Source organism: Populus nigra, chromosome 5 (genome assembly GCF_951802175.1).
Source record: "Populus nigra chromosome 5, ddPopNigr1.1, whole genome shotgun sequence".
In the NCBI taxonomy this organism is placed as follows: Eukaryota; Viridiplantae; Streptophyta; class Magnoliopsida; order Malpighiales; family Salicaceae; genus Populus; species Populus nigra.
The window spans coordinates 14,432,713-14,451,338 of NC_084856.1; the positions used below are offsets into that span (position 1 = coordinate 14,432,713).

General features: G+C 33.6%; 3 protein-coding genes across 9 annotated transcripts; 2 read left to right on the forward strand and 1 right to left on the reverse strand.

Moving 5' to 3' along the window:
• Window positions 1–1,035: 1,035 nt before the first annotated feature.
• Window positions 1,036–5,657, forward strand: LOC133695082 (splicing factor U2af large subunit B-like). Of its 7 annotated transcripts, none has more exons than XR_009842362.1 (13): window positions 1,036–1,307; window positions 1,860–2,113; window positions 2,228–2,341; window positions 2,447–2,538; window positions 3,171–3,241; window positions 3,322–3,369; window positions 3,458–3,517; window positions 3,595–3,655; window positions 3,757–3,869; window positions 3,980–4,426; window positions 4,618–4,753; window positions 4,865–5,098; window positions 5,201–5,277. XR_009842362.1 is itself a non-coding variant. In XM_062116876.1 (13 exons), the coding sequence occupies exons 1-13, from the start codon at window positions 1,182–1,184 to the stop codon at window positions 5,336–5,338; spliced, it is 1,728 nt and encodes a 575-aa protein (XP_061972860.1). In that variant the 5' UTR covers window positions 1,036–1,181; the 3' UTR covers window positions 5,339–5,657. The 7 variants fall into 7 exon arrangements, 6 of the variants coding, with proteins under 6 accessions (XP_061972860.1, XP_061972861.1, XP_061972862.1 ...); XM_062116876.1 differs by having other exon boundaries at window positions 5,031–5,098; window positions 5,201–5,657; XM_062116877.1 differs by having other exon boundaries at window positions 3,325–3,369; window positions 5,031–5,098; window positions 5,201–5,657.
• Window positions 5,658–6,026: 369 nt separating this feature from the next.
• Window positions 6,027–7,740, forward strand: LOC133694021 (small ribosomal subunit protein mL103 (rPPR7)-like). Its single transcript, XM_062115436.1, has one exon. The coding sequence runs from the start codon at window positions 6,157–6,159 to the stop codon at window positions 7,348–7,350; it is 1,194 nt and encodes a 397-aa protein (XP_061971420.1). The 5' UTR covers window positions 6,027–6,156; the 3' UTR covers window positions 7,351–7,740.
• Window positions 7,741–16,893: 9,153 nt separating this feature from the next.
• Window positions 16,894–17,970, reverse strand: LOC133694375 (transcription repressor OFP7-like). The gene has a single exon (XM_062115875.1). It carries the CDS (start codon window positions 17,968–17,970, stop codon window positions 16,894–16,896), a length of 1,077 nt encoding a protein of 358 aa, XP_061971859.1.
• Between the last annotated feature and the right edge of the window lie 656 nt (window positions 17,971–18,626).

Sequence of the window (18,626 nt, forward strand, 5' to 3'; positions counted from 1 at the left end):
TTTAATTAAAAAAATATTTATTTTAATTTTTAAAATTTATTTTTAATATTAATATATTAAAACAATATAAAATTATAAAAAAATTATTTGATTTTTTTTAAAATACTTTTTTAATGAAAAAATAAAAACACTTCTTACTTAGGCTGTGTTTGTTTTCCGGAAAGTGGTTTCCGAGAAACCACTTTTTAAGCTTTCCTGTGTTTGTTTGCCTTTAGAAAAGTTGGTTAACGGAAAACACTTTTCAGTCAAAGAAAAATTTGACTTGGTTTGCAGGAAAGTGTTTTCCTGAAAAATTTAGACGGAAAATACTTTCCGGAAGTTGTGAAAAATATAGAAATGTCATATTATTTGCTGATTATATCAAATTTAGTCCTCAAACTTTTGATTGCTATATATATTTTGTTTTGAATATTTATTTTTTAATTTCATCTCTTAAATTTTAATTTTTATATTAACTTTGGTCCTCATTTTTATAATTGTTATTTGCTTTTTCCTTATTATTTTTTTATTGAAATTTTTTATCTATCAAATTTGGTCCTCATTCTTTTAATTGTTACTTATTTTATTTGAAATAATATATGAAATATTAATTATTATTATTTTAATTTCTTCATCTTTTATTTTTTTTATTTTTTAGATTTGATCTCTATTATTTATTTTATTTGAGATAATTTATGAAATTATATTTTTTTTCAATTTCATTCTCATTCAACTTTTTAATTTGTAAGATTTATTCCTCATTATTTTAATAAATTTGATAAAAATAAAATATTAATAAGTTATTTTCCAGCTCATTTTTCATAACATACTAAACACTGAAAAATATTTTTCAACTTATTTTCTATTACACTACTAAATATCAAAAAATAATTTATTTTCATGAAATTTACTTTCTCAAAATTTAATTTTTAAAATGAAACAGTAAACAAACAAGACCTTATATAAGCATGTTTTTAATATGTTATTATTAAAATAAATTTTAAAAATAAAAATAATTTATTTTAATATATTTATAATTAAAAAATATATTTGAAACAACTGCTACCGCAACCCGAATACTATTTCACTCTGCCGTAATACAGCAAGAAAACCCAATTTCAAGCCTGAGATTTCTTCTTCTTCTTCAATTCTCAATTTCACTTTTGCAGCTAAATCATCAAAAATCGAAAATATACAACACCATGACTGATTACGAAGCTGAGAGATACGAAGGTAACGGCGGTGCTGTTTTCGAAAACAACAGCTACGGTGCCGATTACTCTCCTCCGCCACGCGGCGGCGATGATCACAGCGATTCCAAGTCTCAGGTATAAACAGATGCAAATCAATTCGATTAGACAGTAAAACTGCTAAAGAACGGAATTTACTTAGGGTTTATGTTTGTTTTTGATTGAGAATATGAGCTATGTGATGTTATTGCCTTGGATTTTACTATTGATAGAAAGCTTGTAGCTGCTGCATTTACTGATTTAGGGTTTTAATTGGAAGAAATAAGGAGCCTTGGAAATAACATGAATTAGTTTCTGTTGGCCTTTTTGGTCATCCCCTACGATTATTTAGTCGAATTAACTGTGAATATTGTTGGTCTATCCCAGTAGTTATGGATTTGGTGTTTGCACTTGCTGAATAAACTGGCGGATGCTTCTTTTGTTATGTTCTAATTTTGTTTAAGTCTTCATTTTGACATGTCTAGCTTTGTGCAGTGCTTGGATTTAGAGATTTTAAGTCCCTGTTAGTCTTGTATTTTGATTCTTGATGTAGATAGCCACTCTGTTAAGGGTTTTTGTTTTTGGTTGGTACTGTGTAACGCTTTTCTTTTCTTTTTTTTGAATCTTGCTGTTACAATGCATGAATTTCAGCATGGGTCTCGTGACTACGAGAGGGAGTCTTCAAAAGGCAGGGAGAAAGAGAGAAGCAGAGATAGTGACAGGGACAGGGACAGGAAAAGAGACCGAGACAAGGATAGGGAGAAAAGCAGGGAAAGGGAAAGGGAAAGGGACCGAGACAAGGATAGTGATCGTCATCGTGACCGACATAGAGATCGCAGTGAAAGAAGGGATCGGGGCCGAGATAGGGATGATGATGATTACTACCGAAGCCGAGATTATGACAGGTATAACATATGACTATATGTTGAGGGCTGAGTTTTAAGTATTGTCTTGTGTATATTATTCCATTATTTATTATGGTAATTGCTGGATTACTTATTTATTGGTTCTATTAACAGGCGGAGAGATTATGATAGAGACAGTGAAGACAGACATAGACGCTTGTCACGATCTCGTTCAAAAGGTAGATCTGAGCACAGATCAAGGTCACGCTCACGATCACGCTCTAAGAGGTATGTTAGGGTGCACAAAATGCCTGTCTATACTAGCATATATTCTGCTCTTCCATTTACTAATGTATGCACGCCTGTTTGGCATGCAATATTTATTTACTACAGCAAAAGGATCAGCGGTTTTGATATGGCTCCTCCTTCTTCTGCAATGTTGCCTAATGCAGCTGCTGCTGCTGCCGCTGCCGCTGCCGCTGCAGGTACATGTACCCTCTTAGACATCTTGAAGTGCCATATTCTCTTAACTACTGTCTTTGTTTTTGTTTGATATAGTGTGGAAAGTCCGTATCAAATTACATGATATCATTTTGGTAAGCAGTATTTTGTTCTCTTACTTTGTAAACCTAGCTTCTTAAAGCCATGGTCTCTGAATGGGCTGTACTCTTGTTATTATAACTGTTTGCTTGGTGAAACAATTCTGGAACTGAGAGAGTTTTTGTTTTTTCTTGTGTTTGGTGTTTGTTTGTTTGTTTTGTGTCTTATCTTTTGTTCTAAGAAGGCAATGTTGGGCTACATGTCCCCCTGTGCTGACAATGGGCATGAGCAGACTTCTGTAGCTTTTATGTACAAGAAGGAAACAATGCATCGGTTTGATGGTTCTCTTTCGTCATAAACCAGCAACTATTGCCTGTTTTGTTAGTCTAGCAAATATATCCTCAAGAACTTGAATATGATGTATACTTTCATCTATTTTGATAAATTTATTGTCAAATGCTAGGACTTAGAGGTTCTATTAGAGAATGATGCAGGACTTGATTTTGGTACCCCAACTGCATTAGAGTAAGGATTGCTTTATGATTGCCTACTAATTACAGTTTAATTACCTTTGCAGGCCAGATTACTGGGACCACTCCTCCCATTCCTGGAATGTTTCCCAACATGTTTCCATTAGGGACTGGTCAGGTAAGTATCACTCTATGTGCAACTTGTATTTGTTTCTTTCTTCTCATTTGCATTGAATTCATTTCATTGTTCATTTGCAGCAGTTTGGTGCTCTCCCTGTTATGCCAGTTCAGGCTATGACTCAACAGGTTGGCAGGTTTGCATAGATACAGTTTTTTTCACGCTCTTTTTGTCATTATTTTTGGTTTAATTATATGTTTTATTTTATGATCTCAGGCTACTAGGCATGCTCGGCGGGTCTATGTTGGAGGGCTTCCACCTACAGCCAATGAACAGGTGTTTGTGCGGCTTCTATTTTTTTCTCATATTTATACAACCTTGTTTAAATACTAATCCCTTATGCTGTACTGCAGTCTGTGGCTACCTTTTTTAGCCAGGTTATGGCTGCAATTGGAGGGAACACTGCAGGCCCAGGTGTGCATTTTCTTTTCAATTTTGTTTTGCAGACACACATAATTAGAATACCTGCGTCCTTTTCATTGTCACTAAATATTTCCCTTGTTTGTTTTGGTAAGGGGATGCTGTTGTTAATGTTTATATAAACCATGAAAAGAAGTTTGCATTTGTGGAGATGAGATCTGTTGAGGAGGCCAGTAATGCAATGGCTTTGGATGGGATTATTTTTGAGGTAATTTTGTTATGCTGTATCCTTTTGTTTGGTTGTGGTATGTTTGATATCTGCATTTACATGTTACTGATCTGTCTGAGGTATATATTTACAATACTTTATTTTCACAGGGAGCACCTGTTAAGGTGAGGAGACCTAGTGACTATAATCCATCTCTGGCTGCAACACTTGGTCCAAGCCAACCCAATCCCAATCTTAATCTATCTGCAGTGGGCCTTGCTCCGGGTTCGGCTGGTGGACTCGAGGGTCCAGACCGCATTTTTGTGGGTGGACTTCCGTATTACTTCACAGAATCACAGATCAGGGAGTTGTTGGAGTCTTTTGGACCCCTCCGTGGTTTTGATCTTGTAAAAGACAGAGAAACTGGGAACTCAAAAGGCTATGCATTTTGTGTTTATCAAGATCTTTCAGTTACAGACATAGCTTGTGCTGCTCTGAATGGCATTAAAATGGGTGATAAAACTCTCACTGTTAGGCGTGCCAACCAGGGCACCAACCAACCAAAACCTGAGCAAGAGAATGTGCTATTGCATGCCCAGCAGCAGATTGCATTGCAGGTAAATGTTGTTCCATTTTTATATATTAAAAATTATTCTATACCATCTTATGCTAATTATCCTCAACCACATGGCCTTTATTTTGTTATTTGTCTTGTTTGTTCTCCACAGACTGATTATTGTGTGTGGGTTAGTTTTACTGAAACAGTTTTCTTTCTCCTCCCCCCCACCCCCCCTTTTTTTTTTTCCAGAGGCTTATGTTACAGCCACAGCCTGTGCCCACAAAAGTTGTATGCCTAACTCAAGTAGTTAGTGGAGATGAGCTGAAGGATGATGACGAGTATGAAGACATTTTGGAAGACATGAGAACGGAAGCTGGGAAATTTGGTAAAATCTTTCAACTGGCTATTTATTTTATTTCTAGATCTTTCTGCTGTGAATCTTCCTACATAGTAATTGATTTTTCTTTATTTTCTGTGTTATATGTCTGTTTTACAGCCTTTTCTAGTCCCACATTCTGCTATAAAGAATCAAGCCTAACATACACAGACAGAAGACTTCATAACCCCCAATTTATATTTACATGAGATTGGTTTCAACTTTTTGATAAAAAGATAATTGTTTTCAAAACTTTGGATTGCATGTTTTCACATGTTACGTGCAGGTCAACTGGTTAATGTTGTGATCCCGCGCCCAAGACCAAACGGTGAAAATGCACCAGGAGTTGGGAAGGTCAGTATGTGTTACAGATCTGTTTCATCTGTCCTTCATGCCTTTGAAAGGGGACATTTTTTGAGGCCATATTTGCTGACTACAATCCTGGATTATTTTCAGGTGTTCTTGGAGTATGCAGACACTGAAGGTTCTTCAAAAGCTCGAGCGGGGATGAACGGGAGGAAATTTGACGGAAATCAAGTTGTGGCTGTCTTTTATCCAGAGAACAAGTTCTTCCAGGGAGAATATGATGACTAATTAGTTCTACAGGCCTCCACCACTAGAGTTTTGCTTTCTGTGATGCCTTGTTATCAGGCCATCATGATTAGAATACTGTTTGTTCTCTATGCTTTTAATGATATATATAGCTTAGAAGTGTCTACTTTATGGCTTTTGCTGTTTAGTTGAATGCCTTGTTGGAATCCATAATCCATAAACAGATGACAGTCAAAAACTGAACTAAAGCTCAAATTAACTATTTTTCTGGTTATTGGTCGCCTACCTCGTATCACAGGAAGGCCAGTAATGATTTTGATCACTACATTAGAATGAGATTTGCTGGAAGAATTATGTCAAAGCGAGTTTATGATGGAAAGCATTTGGCGGCGAACATGCCCCTTTGCACTGTAATGTCTATTTTGCAGTCAATCGTGTGCTGCAATTCTGCCTCGTCACAAAATGTAGCCTTATTTTTTTAATTCCATGGCAAATAAAATTGACTGCACGCCGAAGCAGGTCTCAGACTCTCATGGACAGTCTAATAAAACAAATGATTATAATTGAAATTTAAATAATTGAGACTTTTCTGAAACCATTTCACATCCTTCCATTGACTGTTGCCATCGAAAACAAACGTATAATCAATATAATTTTACATGGAACAAGATTCGAGTCTTCTCAACCTAAATTAACATAAAAAATAAAAAAATGAAGTGTTTTTTCCCAAAATCATTTCATAATTAGGAAGGAAATGCGAGTTCCGTAAAACCATTTCTCACTTCAACCTCCCCTAAACCCTAAAAACCCATTCACCTTCCCACTCCACTGACGCACTCCCCCTTCATTGAACCCCCAGAATGGCGTCCACTCTCCGCCACTTCTCCACCAACATCACCACCACCCAGAAAATCTCCATCTCCATCTCCAAAGCCAAATCAAAACTCCGCACTGAACACGACCCAGACAAAGCACTAGCCATCTACTCCGCTGCTTCTAATAACGACTCCTCCCCTGCGGCTTCTCGCTATGCTCAAGACCTCACCGTCCGCCGTCTCGCCAAATCCCACCGTTTCACCGACATCGAGTCCTTAATAGAATCCCGCAAAACGGACCCCAAAATCAAACAAGAACCCTTCCTTTCCTCGTTAATTAGATCGTACGGTGTTGCTGGAATGTTTGATCAGGCCATGAAAACTTATCACCAAATGGACCAATTGGGTACCCCTCGATCTTCTATTTCTTTTAATGCTTTATTATCTGCTTGCATTCAATCCAGACTTTTTAATAAAGTCCCAGTGCTGTTTGATGAAATCAGTGAGAAATATAGGGTCTTGCCTGATAAGGTCTCGTATGGGATTTTAGTCAAGTCTTATTGTGAGGATGGGAAACCAGATAAGGCGAATGAGGTACTGAGGGAAATGGAAAAGAAAGGAGTGGAAGTTACGACCGTTGTTTATACAACAGTTCTGAATTGTTTGTATTCGAAGGGAAAGAATGAGGAGGCGGAGAGATTTTGGCATGCAATGGTCAAAAGAGGGTGTGAGTTGGATGCTGCAGTGTATAATGTGAAGATTAGCAATGCTATGAAAGAGGGGCCGGAGAGAGTGAAGGAGTTGATTGAGGACATGGAGAATTCTGCGTTAAAACCCGATACGATCAGTTATAATTATTTGATCACTAGTTATTGCATGACTGGGATGATGGAGGATGCGAAGAAGGTTTATGAGAGGCTGGAGGGATATGGGTGTAAAGCAAATGCAGCAACATTTAGAACTTTGGTTTTTCACTTGTGTAAGAATGGAGAATATGAGAAAGGGTATAGGTTATTCAAGGAGAGTGTTAGGGTGCATAGGATTCCGGATTTTAATACATTGAAATATTTGGCGGAGGGGTTGGCGGAGAAGAAGAAGATGAAGGAAGCAAAAGGATTGATTCGAACAATGAAGAAAAAGTTCCCTCCTAATTTACTGAATGCATGGAAGAAAGTGGAGGAAAGTCTTGGTTTGCATTCTACCGAGGAGGACAAGGAAGTTAAGGAGGCCACAGCTTAGCGATCAATAGCATGTTTATTCCGGGCAGTTCTGGGTTATAAATGCAGCTACAAGCGAATCAACTTTGTTTTGTTCACACTGCAACAGTATGTGGCTTTTCTAGCTCTATTCCTTTTTAGTCTTTACAATACAATTAGCCAAGGGAGCCGGTTTGGGAGTTGCTATGAAATTATGAGCTCCATTTTGTCTCTAAAGAGCTCTGATTTAGCTCATGATTTTGCATTTCCAATGAGGTTAAAGCTTTTGCTTTGTCAATGGCAATAAAGCTTATTGATGTGTGATCCATTATATGTAACAGTGGCTGTTTTCTGCCTATTAGTTTTTCTAGAATCCTTGTAGTGAACCGTGCCAATTATTTGCTTAATTATATTCTTTTGTAGTTTAACTAAAGAGATGGTCATGATTTATTAACAAGTCAATTCTGGTCCATCAGGCCTTAATTCTGTTTATCCTCGGAAGGCGAGTTGGCGCAAGCACAACATTCATATTCTCTGAACAAGTCAACTTCTTTTTATTTGAAGATTTAGGCAACAATCTCCATTATTTGCATTAAGTTTGCCATCATGTGAGTCTCACTAGTATTACCAATTGGAAATGCAAATTAGAGAGTCTATCATTGTAACGAGAGTAGTTGAATAAAGTTTTGTCCTGTCGTATCTAATCGTAGGTGCTTAATAAAAGCATGTTCTTTGGCATTCTTAACTTGCCTCTTCTCCAAAAATCGTAACCATATGATACATGTTCAGGAATTCTTTTTTTTTTTTTAGTTTAACGTAGGTGTCCGGGCCCGTTTGCACGCACCTCGACTAATCCCATGGGCCCTGAAGTTAATAACCATGTAAGCCTCCAGTGACCATTATATAAGCAACCACAGGGCTCGAATCTGAGACCACAGAGAGAGCAAACCTCTTGGTCCCAAGCTCTTACCACTGGGCCACCACCTAGATGGTTCATGTTCAAGAATTCTTGCTTCAGTGACACTTGGGAATGTCTGGTACATGTGGTCTTCTCTAATGGATGGTTGCTACGTGTGTTTTCGGATCTCAAATGAATCAGGATTCTTAAGAAACCCTTCATAATAAAAATGCCATTGACATTCTACCGTATACATATGCATATAGATTGTGGTTGAATATTGCATCTTGTATTCTAATAAATTTGTTACTATTTCATTGCATTGATTAATTCAGATTTGACTTGGAAGGTTTATCCAATCTCCAACTCAACACTTAAACTATAATTTCTACAACTCAAAGCTCAATTGTTGCATATCATTTTATAATCTTTGCTAGTCTCATCAAAATTTGAAACATAAAGTCTCATAAATTGTAGTTGGTTTATTTGCTTACCAAATTCTCTTCTTTAAGTGGGTTATCTAAACTCAAAAGTAAAAATACTCTTATCTTTATCATCACTTAAGTTAGAGTCATTATTATCGTTTGCATAGTCAAATATATTTAAATCTTCACTTTCCATAAATTTAGGTATCAAAATGAGGTTAATTGTATAACTATTCTAAATGTACAAGCAAATTATAATGTTTGTGTAACAATTTGAGTATAACCTGAGATAATACAAGTATAGTGATTTAAGTCTATTGTTCAAGTAGAGCTCTATGTATCCCAATTCATATTTAATGGCTAATGTAATCATAGACTTCAAACTGACATAACAAGAAATATACATAGCAACATAATTAATAAGACATTCCGCAACTTATATCCTCCATTTAATATTAACTTCAAGATTTATCATAATTTCACCAAATGCCTCCACATATAACTTATTTTAGTTCGACTAGTGAAATGTCTAGTTTAACACTAAGAATAACATTACTTCCTTTAATATAAAATATTATTCTCACTATCAATAATAGCACCACCATAATAATATAATAATATCATATTAAAAAAATATATTATGTAACTAACAAGTTTCAATGTTATCATATAACAATTTAAACAATAATTAATTTATCTAATTTATAACTATTCTAACCATAAAAATATTAAACACTAACCATTTTCTACAATTCTAAAAATATTACATAATTTGATAAAATTCAAAAATTCTCCAAAAATTTATCAATCCTTACCAAAATTTATCAATAGAAAAAAATTGCATAATTCACATAAACTTTAATATAAAAAATTATTATGCAATTTTTTTAAATTTATAAAAAGAAATTGAAATTTTTTTAAATTTATAAAAAGAAATTGAAATTTTTAAATATATATATATAAAAATTGCATAATTTCAAAATTTTAAAAGGTTACGCTACTCCTAGTAATGCAATCAATTAAATTTCAATTGGCTATGCTATTAGTAGTAGTGCAAACAATTATATTGCACTGCTCCCAGCAACATAGCTTATTGTGCTAATAGGAGTAATGCAACCTAAGAGTGTTAAAAAAATTAATTTATCTATAATATTTGTATTATCTAACTAAACTTAACCCATTAATGTTAAATAATATGAATATTACGAATGATAATGAATTAATAAAATCATGGGTCTAATAACAAGTTGAGTTTTTTTTTTTATCTTGGCAACTCGACTCAATCTGTATGTTCTATACTCTTTTTATCTTTATATTTGATAATTTATGGATTAAGAATTTATTTTTATTTTATTTAGAAATGTTTCGGCTCTAAAGTTTTTGTTAATGGATTTCCTATTAGATTTCTTTAACGTAACAAAAAAAAAAAATTGTCTCTTCGTTGAGGAGAGGGGGAGGTAAAATTTAATGGTGGTGCAAAATATAAAAATTAAATCTAACATTAGAAGTATCATGACACCTATAATCTAGGTTATAAGTCTGTCTCTTAATGCAGATCCATGAAAATTAGCAATATAACCTCAACTCATGGATATGTGTAATATCAAAAAAAAAATTAGCTCAATTTGATATATTCAGCCCACTTGGATCTAAAAAAAATGAATAAGTTAAGTTTATAATTTGTAAAATATTAAAAATTAAGTTAACACACTTAACACAACCATTTAAAGTGTGCTATTTTCCCTTATTTTTTTCCTTAGCAATGCTAGTTTATAAGTTTCTAGCGATGCTATAAAGATTTATTTATCTCTTATCATTTTTTGTTTTATAAGTTATTAAAAATAATTATTGAAGCTTCATTGGTGGGTCCTTACTGAGAAGCAAAACAAAGTAAAAGGTTTTCATGGTAAAGGTTTTGTATTCTTTTGAAGTTCTGTTTTCATTATGTGTACCAACAAGTTCCATGAAATCACATCCAAAATTGTACACTATTTTTGGTGTAATTTTGAACGAGAGAAGCAATAGCTTCTTATGTGATATGAAGCATGCATCCTTAATTTCTAGGTTGGATTTGTTGTTTAGGTGCTGCCATTTGTCTTCTTTGTTGCTAGGTTTATTTTTGGTGTGTTTGCTTTTTTATTTTATTTTTTTGTTTTGGTAGAACAGAGAAAGAAAAAGACATGGAAATTAAAATATCACTTTGAATTAGGAATAATTAAAAAAAAATTATATAGTTTGACCGTATTCTCATTTTTATATTGTATTTTACATTCTTGATCAAATAAAAATTAAATAATGATTAAATAATTGAATTAAATTACACACTATCTCTCTTGAATAATAAATATCATGAATCAACCCTTGGTAAGAGTTTGGGATCAAGAAGTTTGATTTTCCTGTAGTATCAGGTTCAAGCTCTATAATTGATAATACGATGACTACTGAAGATTTATATGATCAATAACTTCAAGATCCATAAGATTAATCGAGGTACACGCAAACCAGACCGAACATCCATATTAATAATAAAAAAAAATCTCATGAATCAGATGCTGCACACAACCAAATTATATGTTGTTGCTGCCATTTCTAATTTTTTTTCTAGGTTTCTAGTTGTAATTGATTTGTGATCTTCGGTAGGTCACGGAAGCATAAAGTCAAAGGGGAAATAGAAAGGGAACAAATTAGTACCACAACCCAAGAATTTAACATCACTAATCTAAGAGTAAACTCCATTTTATATTTTACCATAAATAAATTAAATCCATTTTCACACCTAAAAAAAAAAGTGAATATTCTAATTTTAATCAAAACAAATACACACACACCATCCAATATGTTGTGTCCACCTTTATTCTTACCATCTCTTTTCATTTTGTTAGAGATTATTCCTATTTGAAAGACAAAAATGCTGAACTTCTCTCTAATTTTCGGTGCAAGAAACTCAGTTATATTGCATGTAAATTGGTTCGGAAACTTATGATTATTTTTTTAGAAAAAAACATAGAGAATTTGTTTGATGGATCCTCTCAGTTGCAAAAGGCATTTTTTGTTCTGCGACCAATTGAAGTTAACGTGGTTAAAATCATATTTTTAAAAAAATTGATTTTTTTTATATTTTTATATGGTTTTGATGACTTGATATCAAAAATAAATTTTTTTAAAAAATAAATATATCATTTTAATATATTTTTAAACAAGAAATACTTTAAATCATAATCGCTATCGTACTCCCAAACACCACTAAAATATGCTATAAACACTTGATTAATATGCTATGAACAAAAATAGCGTCCAAACATGGACTGCGACTGAAGATGGATATGATCAAGCACAGTGACAACAAGCAAGCCTGCTAGGGATCCTGATATGTTGGATTCGAAAGATGTAATCTCTTGGAGACAGGGCACAGCATCCCAGTCAGTTTCCCTAGGCAGGCAAAGAATCTATGACACCGTGTGTTTTCTAGGCACACTGAATTATTACCACTTCCAGTTAAAATTCGTTTCCCTTTAGCACGAGACCATAAAAACTCACTCTTGGGGATCCTTTAAATGCCGAGCCATCCACGGCCAGTAATAGTATATTGGCACCTGCAGCGCCAGCTGAGTTCTGCAGTAACACAGAGAAAGAGAGTGCTTTATATGGGCACTGCTCACAATCACAAGATTACACTAGTTATCTGCGCTCTGCCTCGGTTTTAGATATTTTTATTTATTATAAAAAAATTGTATGTGAATGTTTTTTTTGTTGTATTTTTGTATTTTAAAAAATTCAAGTTTAAATAAAAAAATTTGTGCATATATGTAATCAAATAAATCGAGAAACAAGTGTAGATCAAGATATTTAATCTCAAAAGATGAGACATTTACCCAGTTGTGTTTTCTAAATTTGTTATTAAAGTAATTTTTTATTTAAGTAATGATAATAGAAATAGAGACACAAATTAAATTTATCGAATAAAAAAATAAAATAAAAACATCATGCAAAACTGCATATATTAAAAAATTAGGGCTTAAGCTTTTTTACCCAAAACCCCATTTTTCAATTCATTTTTTTTAAATCCAAAACACCTATAAAACACCGTATCAATCGTGATAAAACTATCTATGGTCTCAAAAAAATACCCCAAAAATCAAAATCAACTCGAGTTCAAATCTGTTTTTTCATGAACTTTAAAGGTAAAAAAACCTAATATGAACTTCCCTCATCAAATCGAACCATTTGACACAAATATCATCTATTTTGGTGACCTAAATCGGTGTTAACGACACTTTCCTCCCTTTACCGCTGGAATTCAGCAGTATTTCTCTCCTCTTTCAGCTAGGGACTAAAAAATAACAAAAAAAAAACTTATGTACCATTATTGAATTGGGAAAATATTAAGGTATTAAAATTGTATAATTTGCGTGATTTTTATAGTTTAAAGACCAAAGTGTATATTTAAGGAAACTTTTGGCATGTCATCCATGTTTGGTTCCTTTTTCATTTTGGTCCCTCTTCTTTCAATCCCACCTTTTTATAAGAAATCAAAATCAATTGGTCTTTAATTACAACTAAATCACTAAAAAAACAGTTTAAGGACCAAATTAAAAAAACATAAAATTTTGCCAACATATTCATAGTAATGTATGAGAGAATGAACAATGGAGTATTTCACAATGAAAAACTCAATCCTTTTAGAGTAATACTTAATTAGTCTCGGGCATGTCATGAGATGAATCTAGCTAGCTATATGATGATCACAACCACAATGTCATCTTATGGTATTTACGTAAAGGGTCATGTAGATTCCATGTTATGTCATAGATGTAAAAACCAGCCTAACCTAGTAAGTTGACTCAGGACCCGGATGACCTGGGGCCTTGGCCGGATTTTAAATGGTCTAAACACAGGCTTGCAATTAGTCCGGTAAAACCAGTGTGAGACTTGGCCTTTTTTTTCATTATTTTTAATAAACCCAAAAAATGTAAAGTTAATTTATGAATACTTGACCTCATATATTTTTTTATAGCCTATATCCATATAAAATATTTTTTAACCTTTTCATGTGAGATAGTTATATTTGTAGCCTACATCCTCATGAAATATTTCTTAACTTTTCCATATGGGATATGTATATTTATAGCCTACATCCCCATGGAATGCTTCTTAACTTTTTCATGTGGGATAGTTATATATATAGCCTTCATTAACATAGAATGTTTCTTAACTTTTCCATGAGTAATAGTTATATATATAGCCTTCATTCACATGCATTATTTCTTCTTCTTTTTATGGGATAACTATATATATAGACTACATAAATATGGAATGTTTCTTAACTTTTTCAAGTGAAATAGCTATATATAGCCTACATTCACATAAAATATTTCTTAACTTTTCCATGTGAGATATTAAAAACTTAAAGTATTTTTTTAAAATTTTTCCTGAGTTGACTCGGCTCAACCTGTATGACCTAGAACCCGGCTCCTTAGCTAGGTCAACCCCGGGCCGGGTTTAATAACTATACCCTATATATAGGATGTAGCCATGGTTGAATTTATGCATGCATATAGTAATGCGTATTACAAATATAATTGATTTTACAGAGATCTACGTGGAAAAACTTAATTACTATAACAATCATATTATCCTGAGTACCATTTATTATAAGATTGTATAAAATGTATTTTTTTTCTAAAAAATTCTAAATAGTTTTTCTCATTATTTCTATACATCATGTTTGACATCATATTGTTAATAATAGTCCATTGGTTCGTGTTTTGCCGTAGATTGTACCAATTATTTTTAAATGTAAAAAAAATGTTAAGAGAGCAAAAAATTTTTTGACAGTGTTATTAAACCTACTCAAATAGGTTAATCTTGAAACCTCCTGACTTAGCTCTTAGTCTAACTCGAGTTTCTAATTAAACCACAAGAGAGCTAATCTAAATTAAATCAATTGATTCCATGGATCCAAATGCAATTTTGATGATTGGTTAAAGCATGATTTAAATTTTTTAAAAAAAATAAGATGACAACTTTTAAAAAAAAAATTATTGAGACAATGACCAATTGGATTAATCTCGGCCCCCCTACGACCTGTGTTATCATGACATGGACGGTGTTGAAAGGCGAAGCTGCCTCCTAGAATTGAAGGGTGTTTTTGAGTTTAATCATAAAGTTATGATCAGAGGGTTCAGGAGTCACCATCTAATATTATGGTCACTAGGAAACCTAATAGTCTACGAAAGTTTGGATAAGAAGACTTGTTGTGCAATGAAAAGACACATCACCCTCAGTGCACCCTTCCTATAGTAGGCTGCATTGTTGATTGATTGTTAATCTAAGGCATGCTTCTATTTATTGGTCTCATCTAAGATTCAAGAAAGATATCTCTTCGCGGGGAAGAGAGAATCGCCGATGAGAAAGAGAGAGATTGTGAGAAATGCTACAGTGTGGACGCGATGATGGTAATTTGATGAAACCGAAGCTTGGGGACCGCTGGATCACTTCTTAATTGATCTAGCTGTTGTGGTTGGCTTAAGCAGACGATCTTGATTGACGTGTCATGATAAGGTGCACTAGATGATTGGTACATCAGGTGACGTGTCAAGATAGGATCTTAAGACAAATTATTTAAGATGGATGTGAGTTTTAATTTAGTACGGTAAGCCTATTAGATCAAATAAAAGTAAGGGTTCGGGTCTAATTACTATTAGATCTAACGCTTGGGATATTTTTAGTATTTTATGAATAGTTTTTCAATAACTCTTAACAATAGTTATATCATTCTCTCCTTTTTTTTTCCTTCTAATTATGCAATGGAGTTTTTACCCAATTAGCAGGATACATGCACCAGACACTCGACATGGCATGAAATATGGAGCATATTGAACGGCATGAAACATGGATTATATTGAAGAAAATTTTTACCTACTCCAATTGCTTTAGTAAAAAAAACTTGCATTATATAAAACTAAAAACTCAAATTAGTATTAGAAAAAAAATCTTTTTCAACAGTTAAAAATTAACTTTGATTATCGAAAATTAATTTTAAACATTGAGAAATATTTTTTGATAAGTATTAACCCGGTGGACTCGGTTTTGACTAAAAATAATGGTTTTGACTAGAAAAGGCATGAGACTTTTTTTTTACACCGGCTGACATGACTTGACCTATATTGACCTGGTGGACCTGGTTTTAAACTAAAATGATAGTTTTGATCCAAAAAAACTTGAAGCTCATTTTTACCCTGTTGATATGGTGTGACATGTATTGATCCAATGAGCTCAATGCTGATGGAAAAATGACGATTGACTAGAGAAAAATACATTTTGAAATTTAAACTTTGAAATTTTTTTTATTTTTCTAAATTAAAATAGAAATAAAATGAAATATGAGAATTTTTTTGGAAAATTCAAAATTAGGTTATCACAAAGCCTTTTTTTTCACTTGGCGTTGACCAAAACAATGTTGTTTTGAATCAAAACACGTCATTTTAGTCAAAACATAGCCACAACGTACTATTTTATTTAAATAATACAATGTTGTTTCGGTGTTTTAGCTTGAATTAGGTTATTAATCCCTTTTTAATCTTCTAATTTATTTAATTAGATTCTTAATTAAATTTTAATTTTAATATTTAATTCAATTTCACCCATGTAAAGCTTTAAAAACACAAGCAGGTTTGGTTCGTCCTTCGTTTTTGTTTGTTAGCTGGCCATTACACATTTGATTGACATGATAAAAAGCAATGAAGTCATGACTTAAATTCAATCACTCAGGCTATAGCTAGAATGGTCACCGCACAATTATATACATAGCTCCTCGTATAGGAGCAGGGACGCTCTAGGGATTGAATTTTAGTCATGACTTCATTGTGCTCATCTTTCACCTCCGTACGTTAGAAGGACTCATGTCGCTGCATGGAGACAGAGCAGGATTCCAGCTCCCATGACCAGCTGATTGGTAAATTTTAGCACACAGTTCGTCTCCTACCATTACACAAGCAGGTAAAATGGAAAAATCATATGCAAGCAAATATTACTAGTGGTTAGTACACGAATTGGTGGCATGATGAGATACTCGAAATCCCCCGTCAAGAATACTCAAATATTTTGAAATTATATATCTTGTTAAACTCAAGACAGAAAGTACTAAAGTAAAAAGGAAGCACACTCACAAGATCATTCTTATTATTACAGTAGTAATTTGGTCAGTCATTAATTTACCACTACATTTAATTTAAAAAAGCTCTAAGAAGACAAAAACAAGAGATTAAACAGCTGAAACCCTGGAAGAGATGGATCTTCTTCTTCTACAAAACAAAGTATCCCAAATCTCACTAAAAGCCTGAACAATAACCCCATGATGCTCCCTTAAATTCAAAGAAAGGAAACAGTGCAGCAACTGCTCTAAATCTTTCTCTTCAAACATTTCCTTCTCTAATATCATTTCCATCATTGACCTCTTAAAATCCTCAAATGGGTCCTCTGATTTCTTCACCACTGCAAAGCTCTCTCTTACCTTCCCCTCCACCGTGCACGGTATCAGCCATTGAAGCCTCGACAGTCTTGCAGGCGACAACGAACCATCGCAGCTATTTCTTGCCTTTCGTCCTCTTCTTGTTGTTCCTTTCTTTAAAACACCTCCTTTCGCCTTCCGACCTCTCTTTTTACGTGTAAATGGAGATTCACGTATTGTTTCCAAGTGGGGACTGAATTCTGAGGGAGAATCAGTGGAGAAGCTCCTTGAAGAAGAAACTAAAGTTTCCGTTTCTTCGACGTTTATGACATTCTCGTCGCCGGTAAAAAATAACCCGCTATCAGCTGAAGAAGTGCTAATGCGGATCCTTGAAGCCCTTTTCTTCTTTTTGACACGTCGTTTTTTCCTCTCTATGTTAGTCGGAGGGAGAAAAACGTCGTGGTTTTTAGAGTCCTCAGAGGCCGAAGAGTTGTAAATTTTGCGGCGGGGAGTTGAGTCGTCGTCAAAGAGTTTGGCCACAAGGTGATATTTTTCTTCCTCTGCCCAGTGAAAATTCTCAGTTGGTTGTGAGGATTTGGTGCGGTCGGTTTCAGAGAGGGAATGCGTGGAGGATTTTGATCTAAATCCACAGCCCATTGATGTGAAAGCTGAGGACACATGGCGCTTGATGGAGGAGTGTTGGTGGGGTTTGGAAGAAGGCGATTGTGATGGTGGGAGGTGGAGGTTGTTGATAATGATGGAGTTGTGGTTGCCCGTAGAGAGTCTAAGAAATGAAGGAACAGGATTTGATGGGAGAAGGGAGGGGTCTTTGGAACGGCAAGATTGAAAGGAGATCACTCGAGAGAATCTGAACTTGAAACGTTTAGCCATTGTAGTCTTTTGTTTTGGTTCAAGTGCTTAATTTGCTATAGTTTCAAAGCATTGAACTGTATGTTCGAGGAAGATGAAGGGTTTATATAGGGGGTGAGATGAATTTTGTCTTTCTATTTCAATGAGCAGGAACCAGAGGGTGAAAATGTACTGTTACCACTTGCCACCATCTGCTCTTAAAAATTAAATATTGACCAGTATAATTTAAGAAAGTAATAATTATTATTATTATTATTATTATTATGGACAAACAAAAAAAGTATATGTATTAAGAGATAACGAGCAATTACTGGTAGTCTTGTTATGATTATTTTTAAAAAGTATTTTTTATTTAAAAATTTATTAATATAATATTTTTTAAAATATTTTTAAAACATAAAAATAAATAGTTAATAAAAAAGAAACATATACTTCAGTCTTATACCTGTAAACCAAGAGGGTACCTTCGGTGGTTTTCATGTGTGCTAGGGAAAAAGGCTGGAGTTGATTGAAAAGGAAAAGTATGGAAGTGAAAATATCAAAATGGTGGAGGACTAAAACATAAAAATAAATAGTTAATAAAACCTTTTTTTTATACCAATATCTATATAAAATTAAAATTATCTATGTAATATTATTAAAGTTTTGAAAGAATATAAATAAGATCGTATACATGG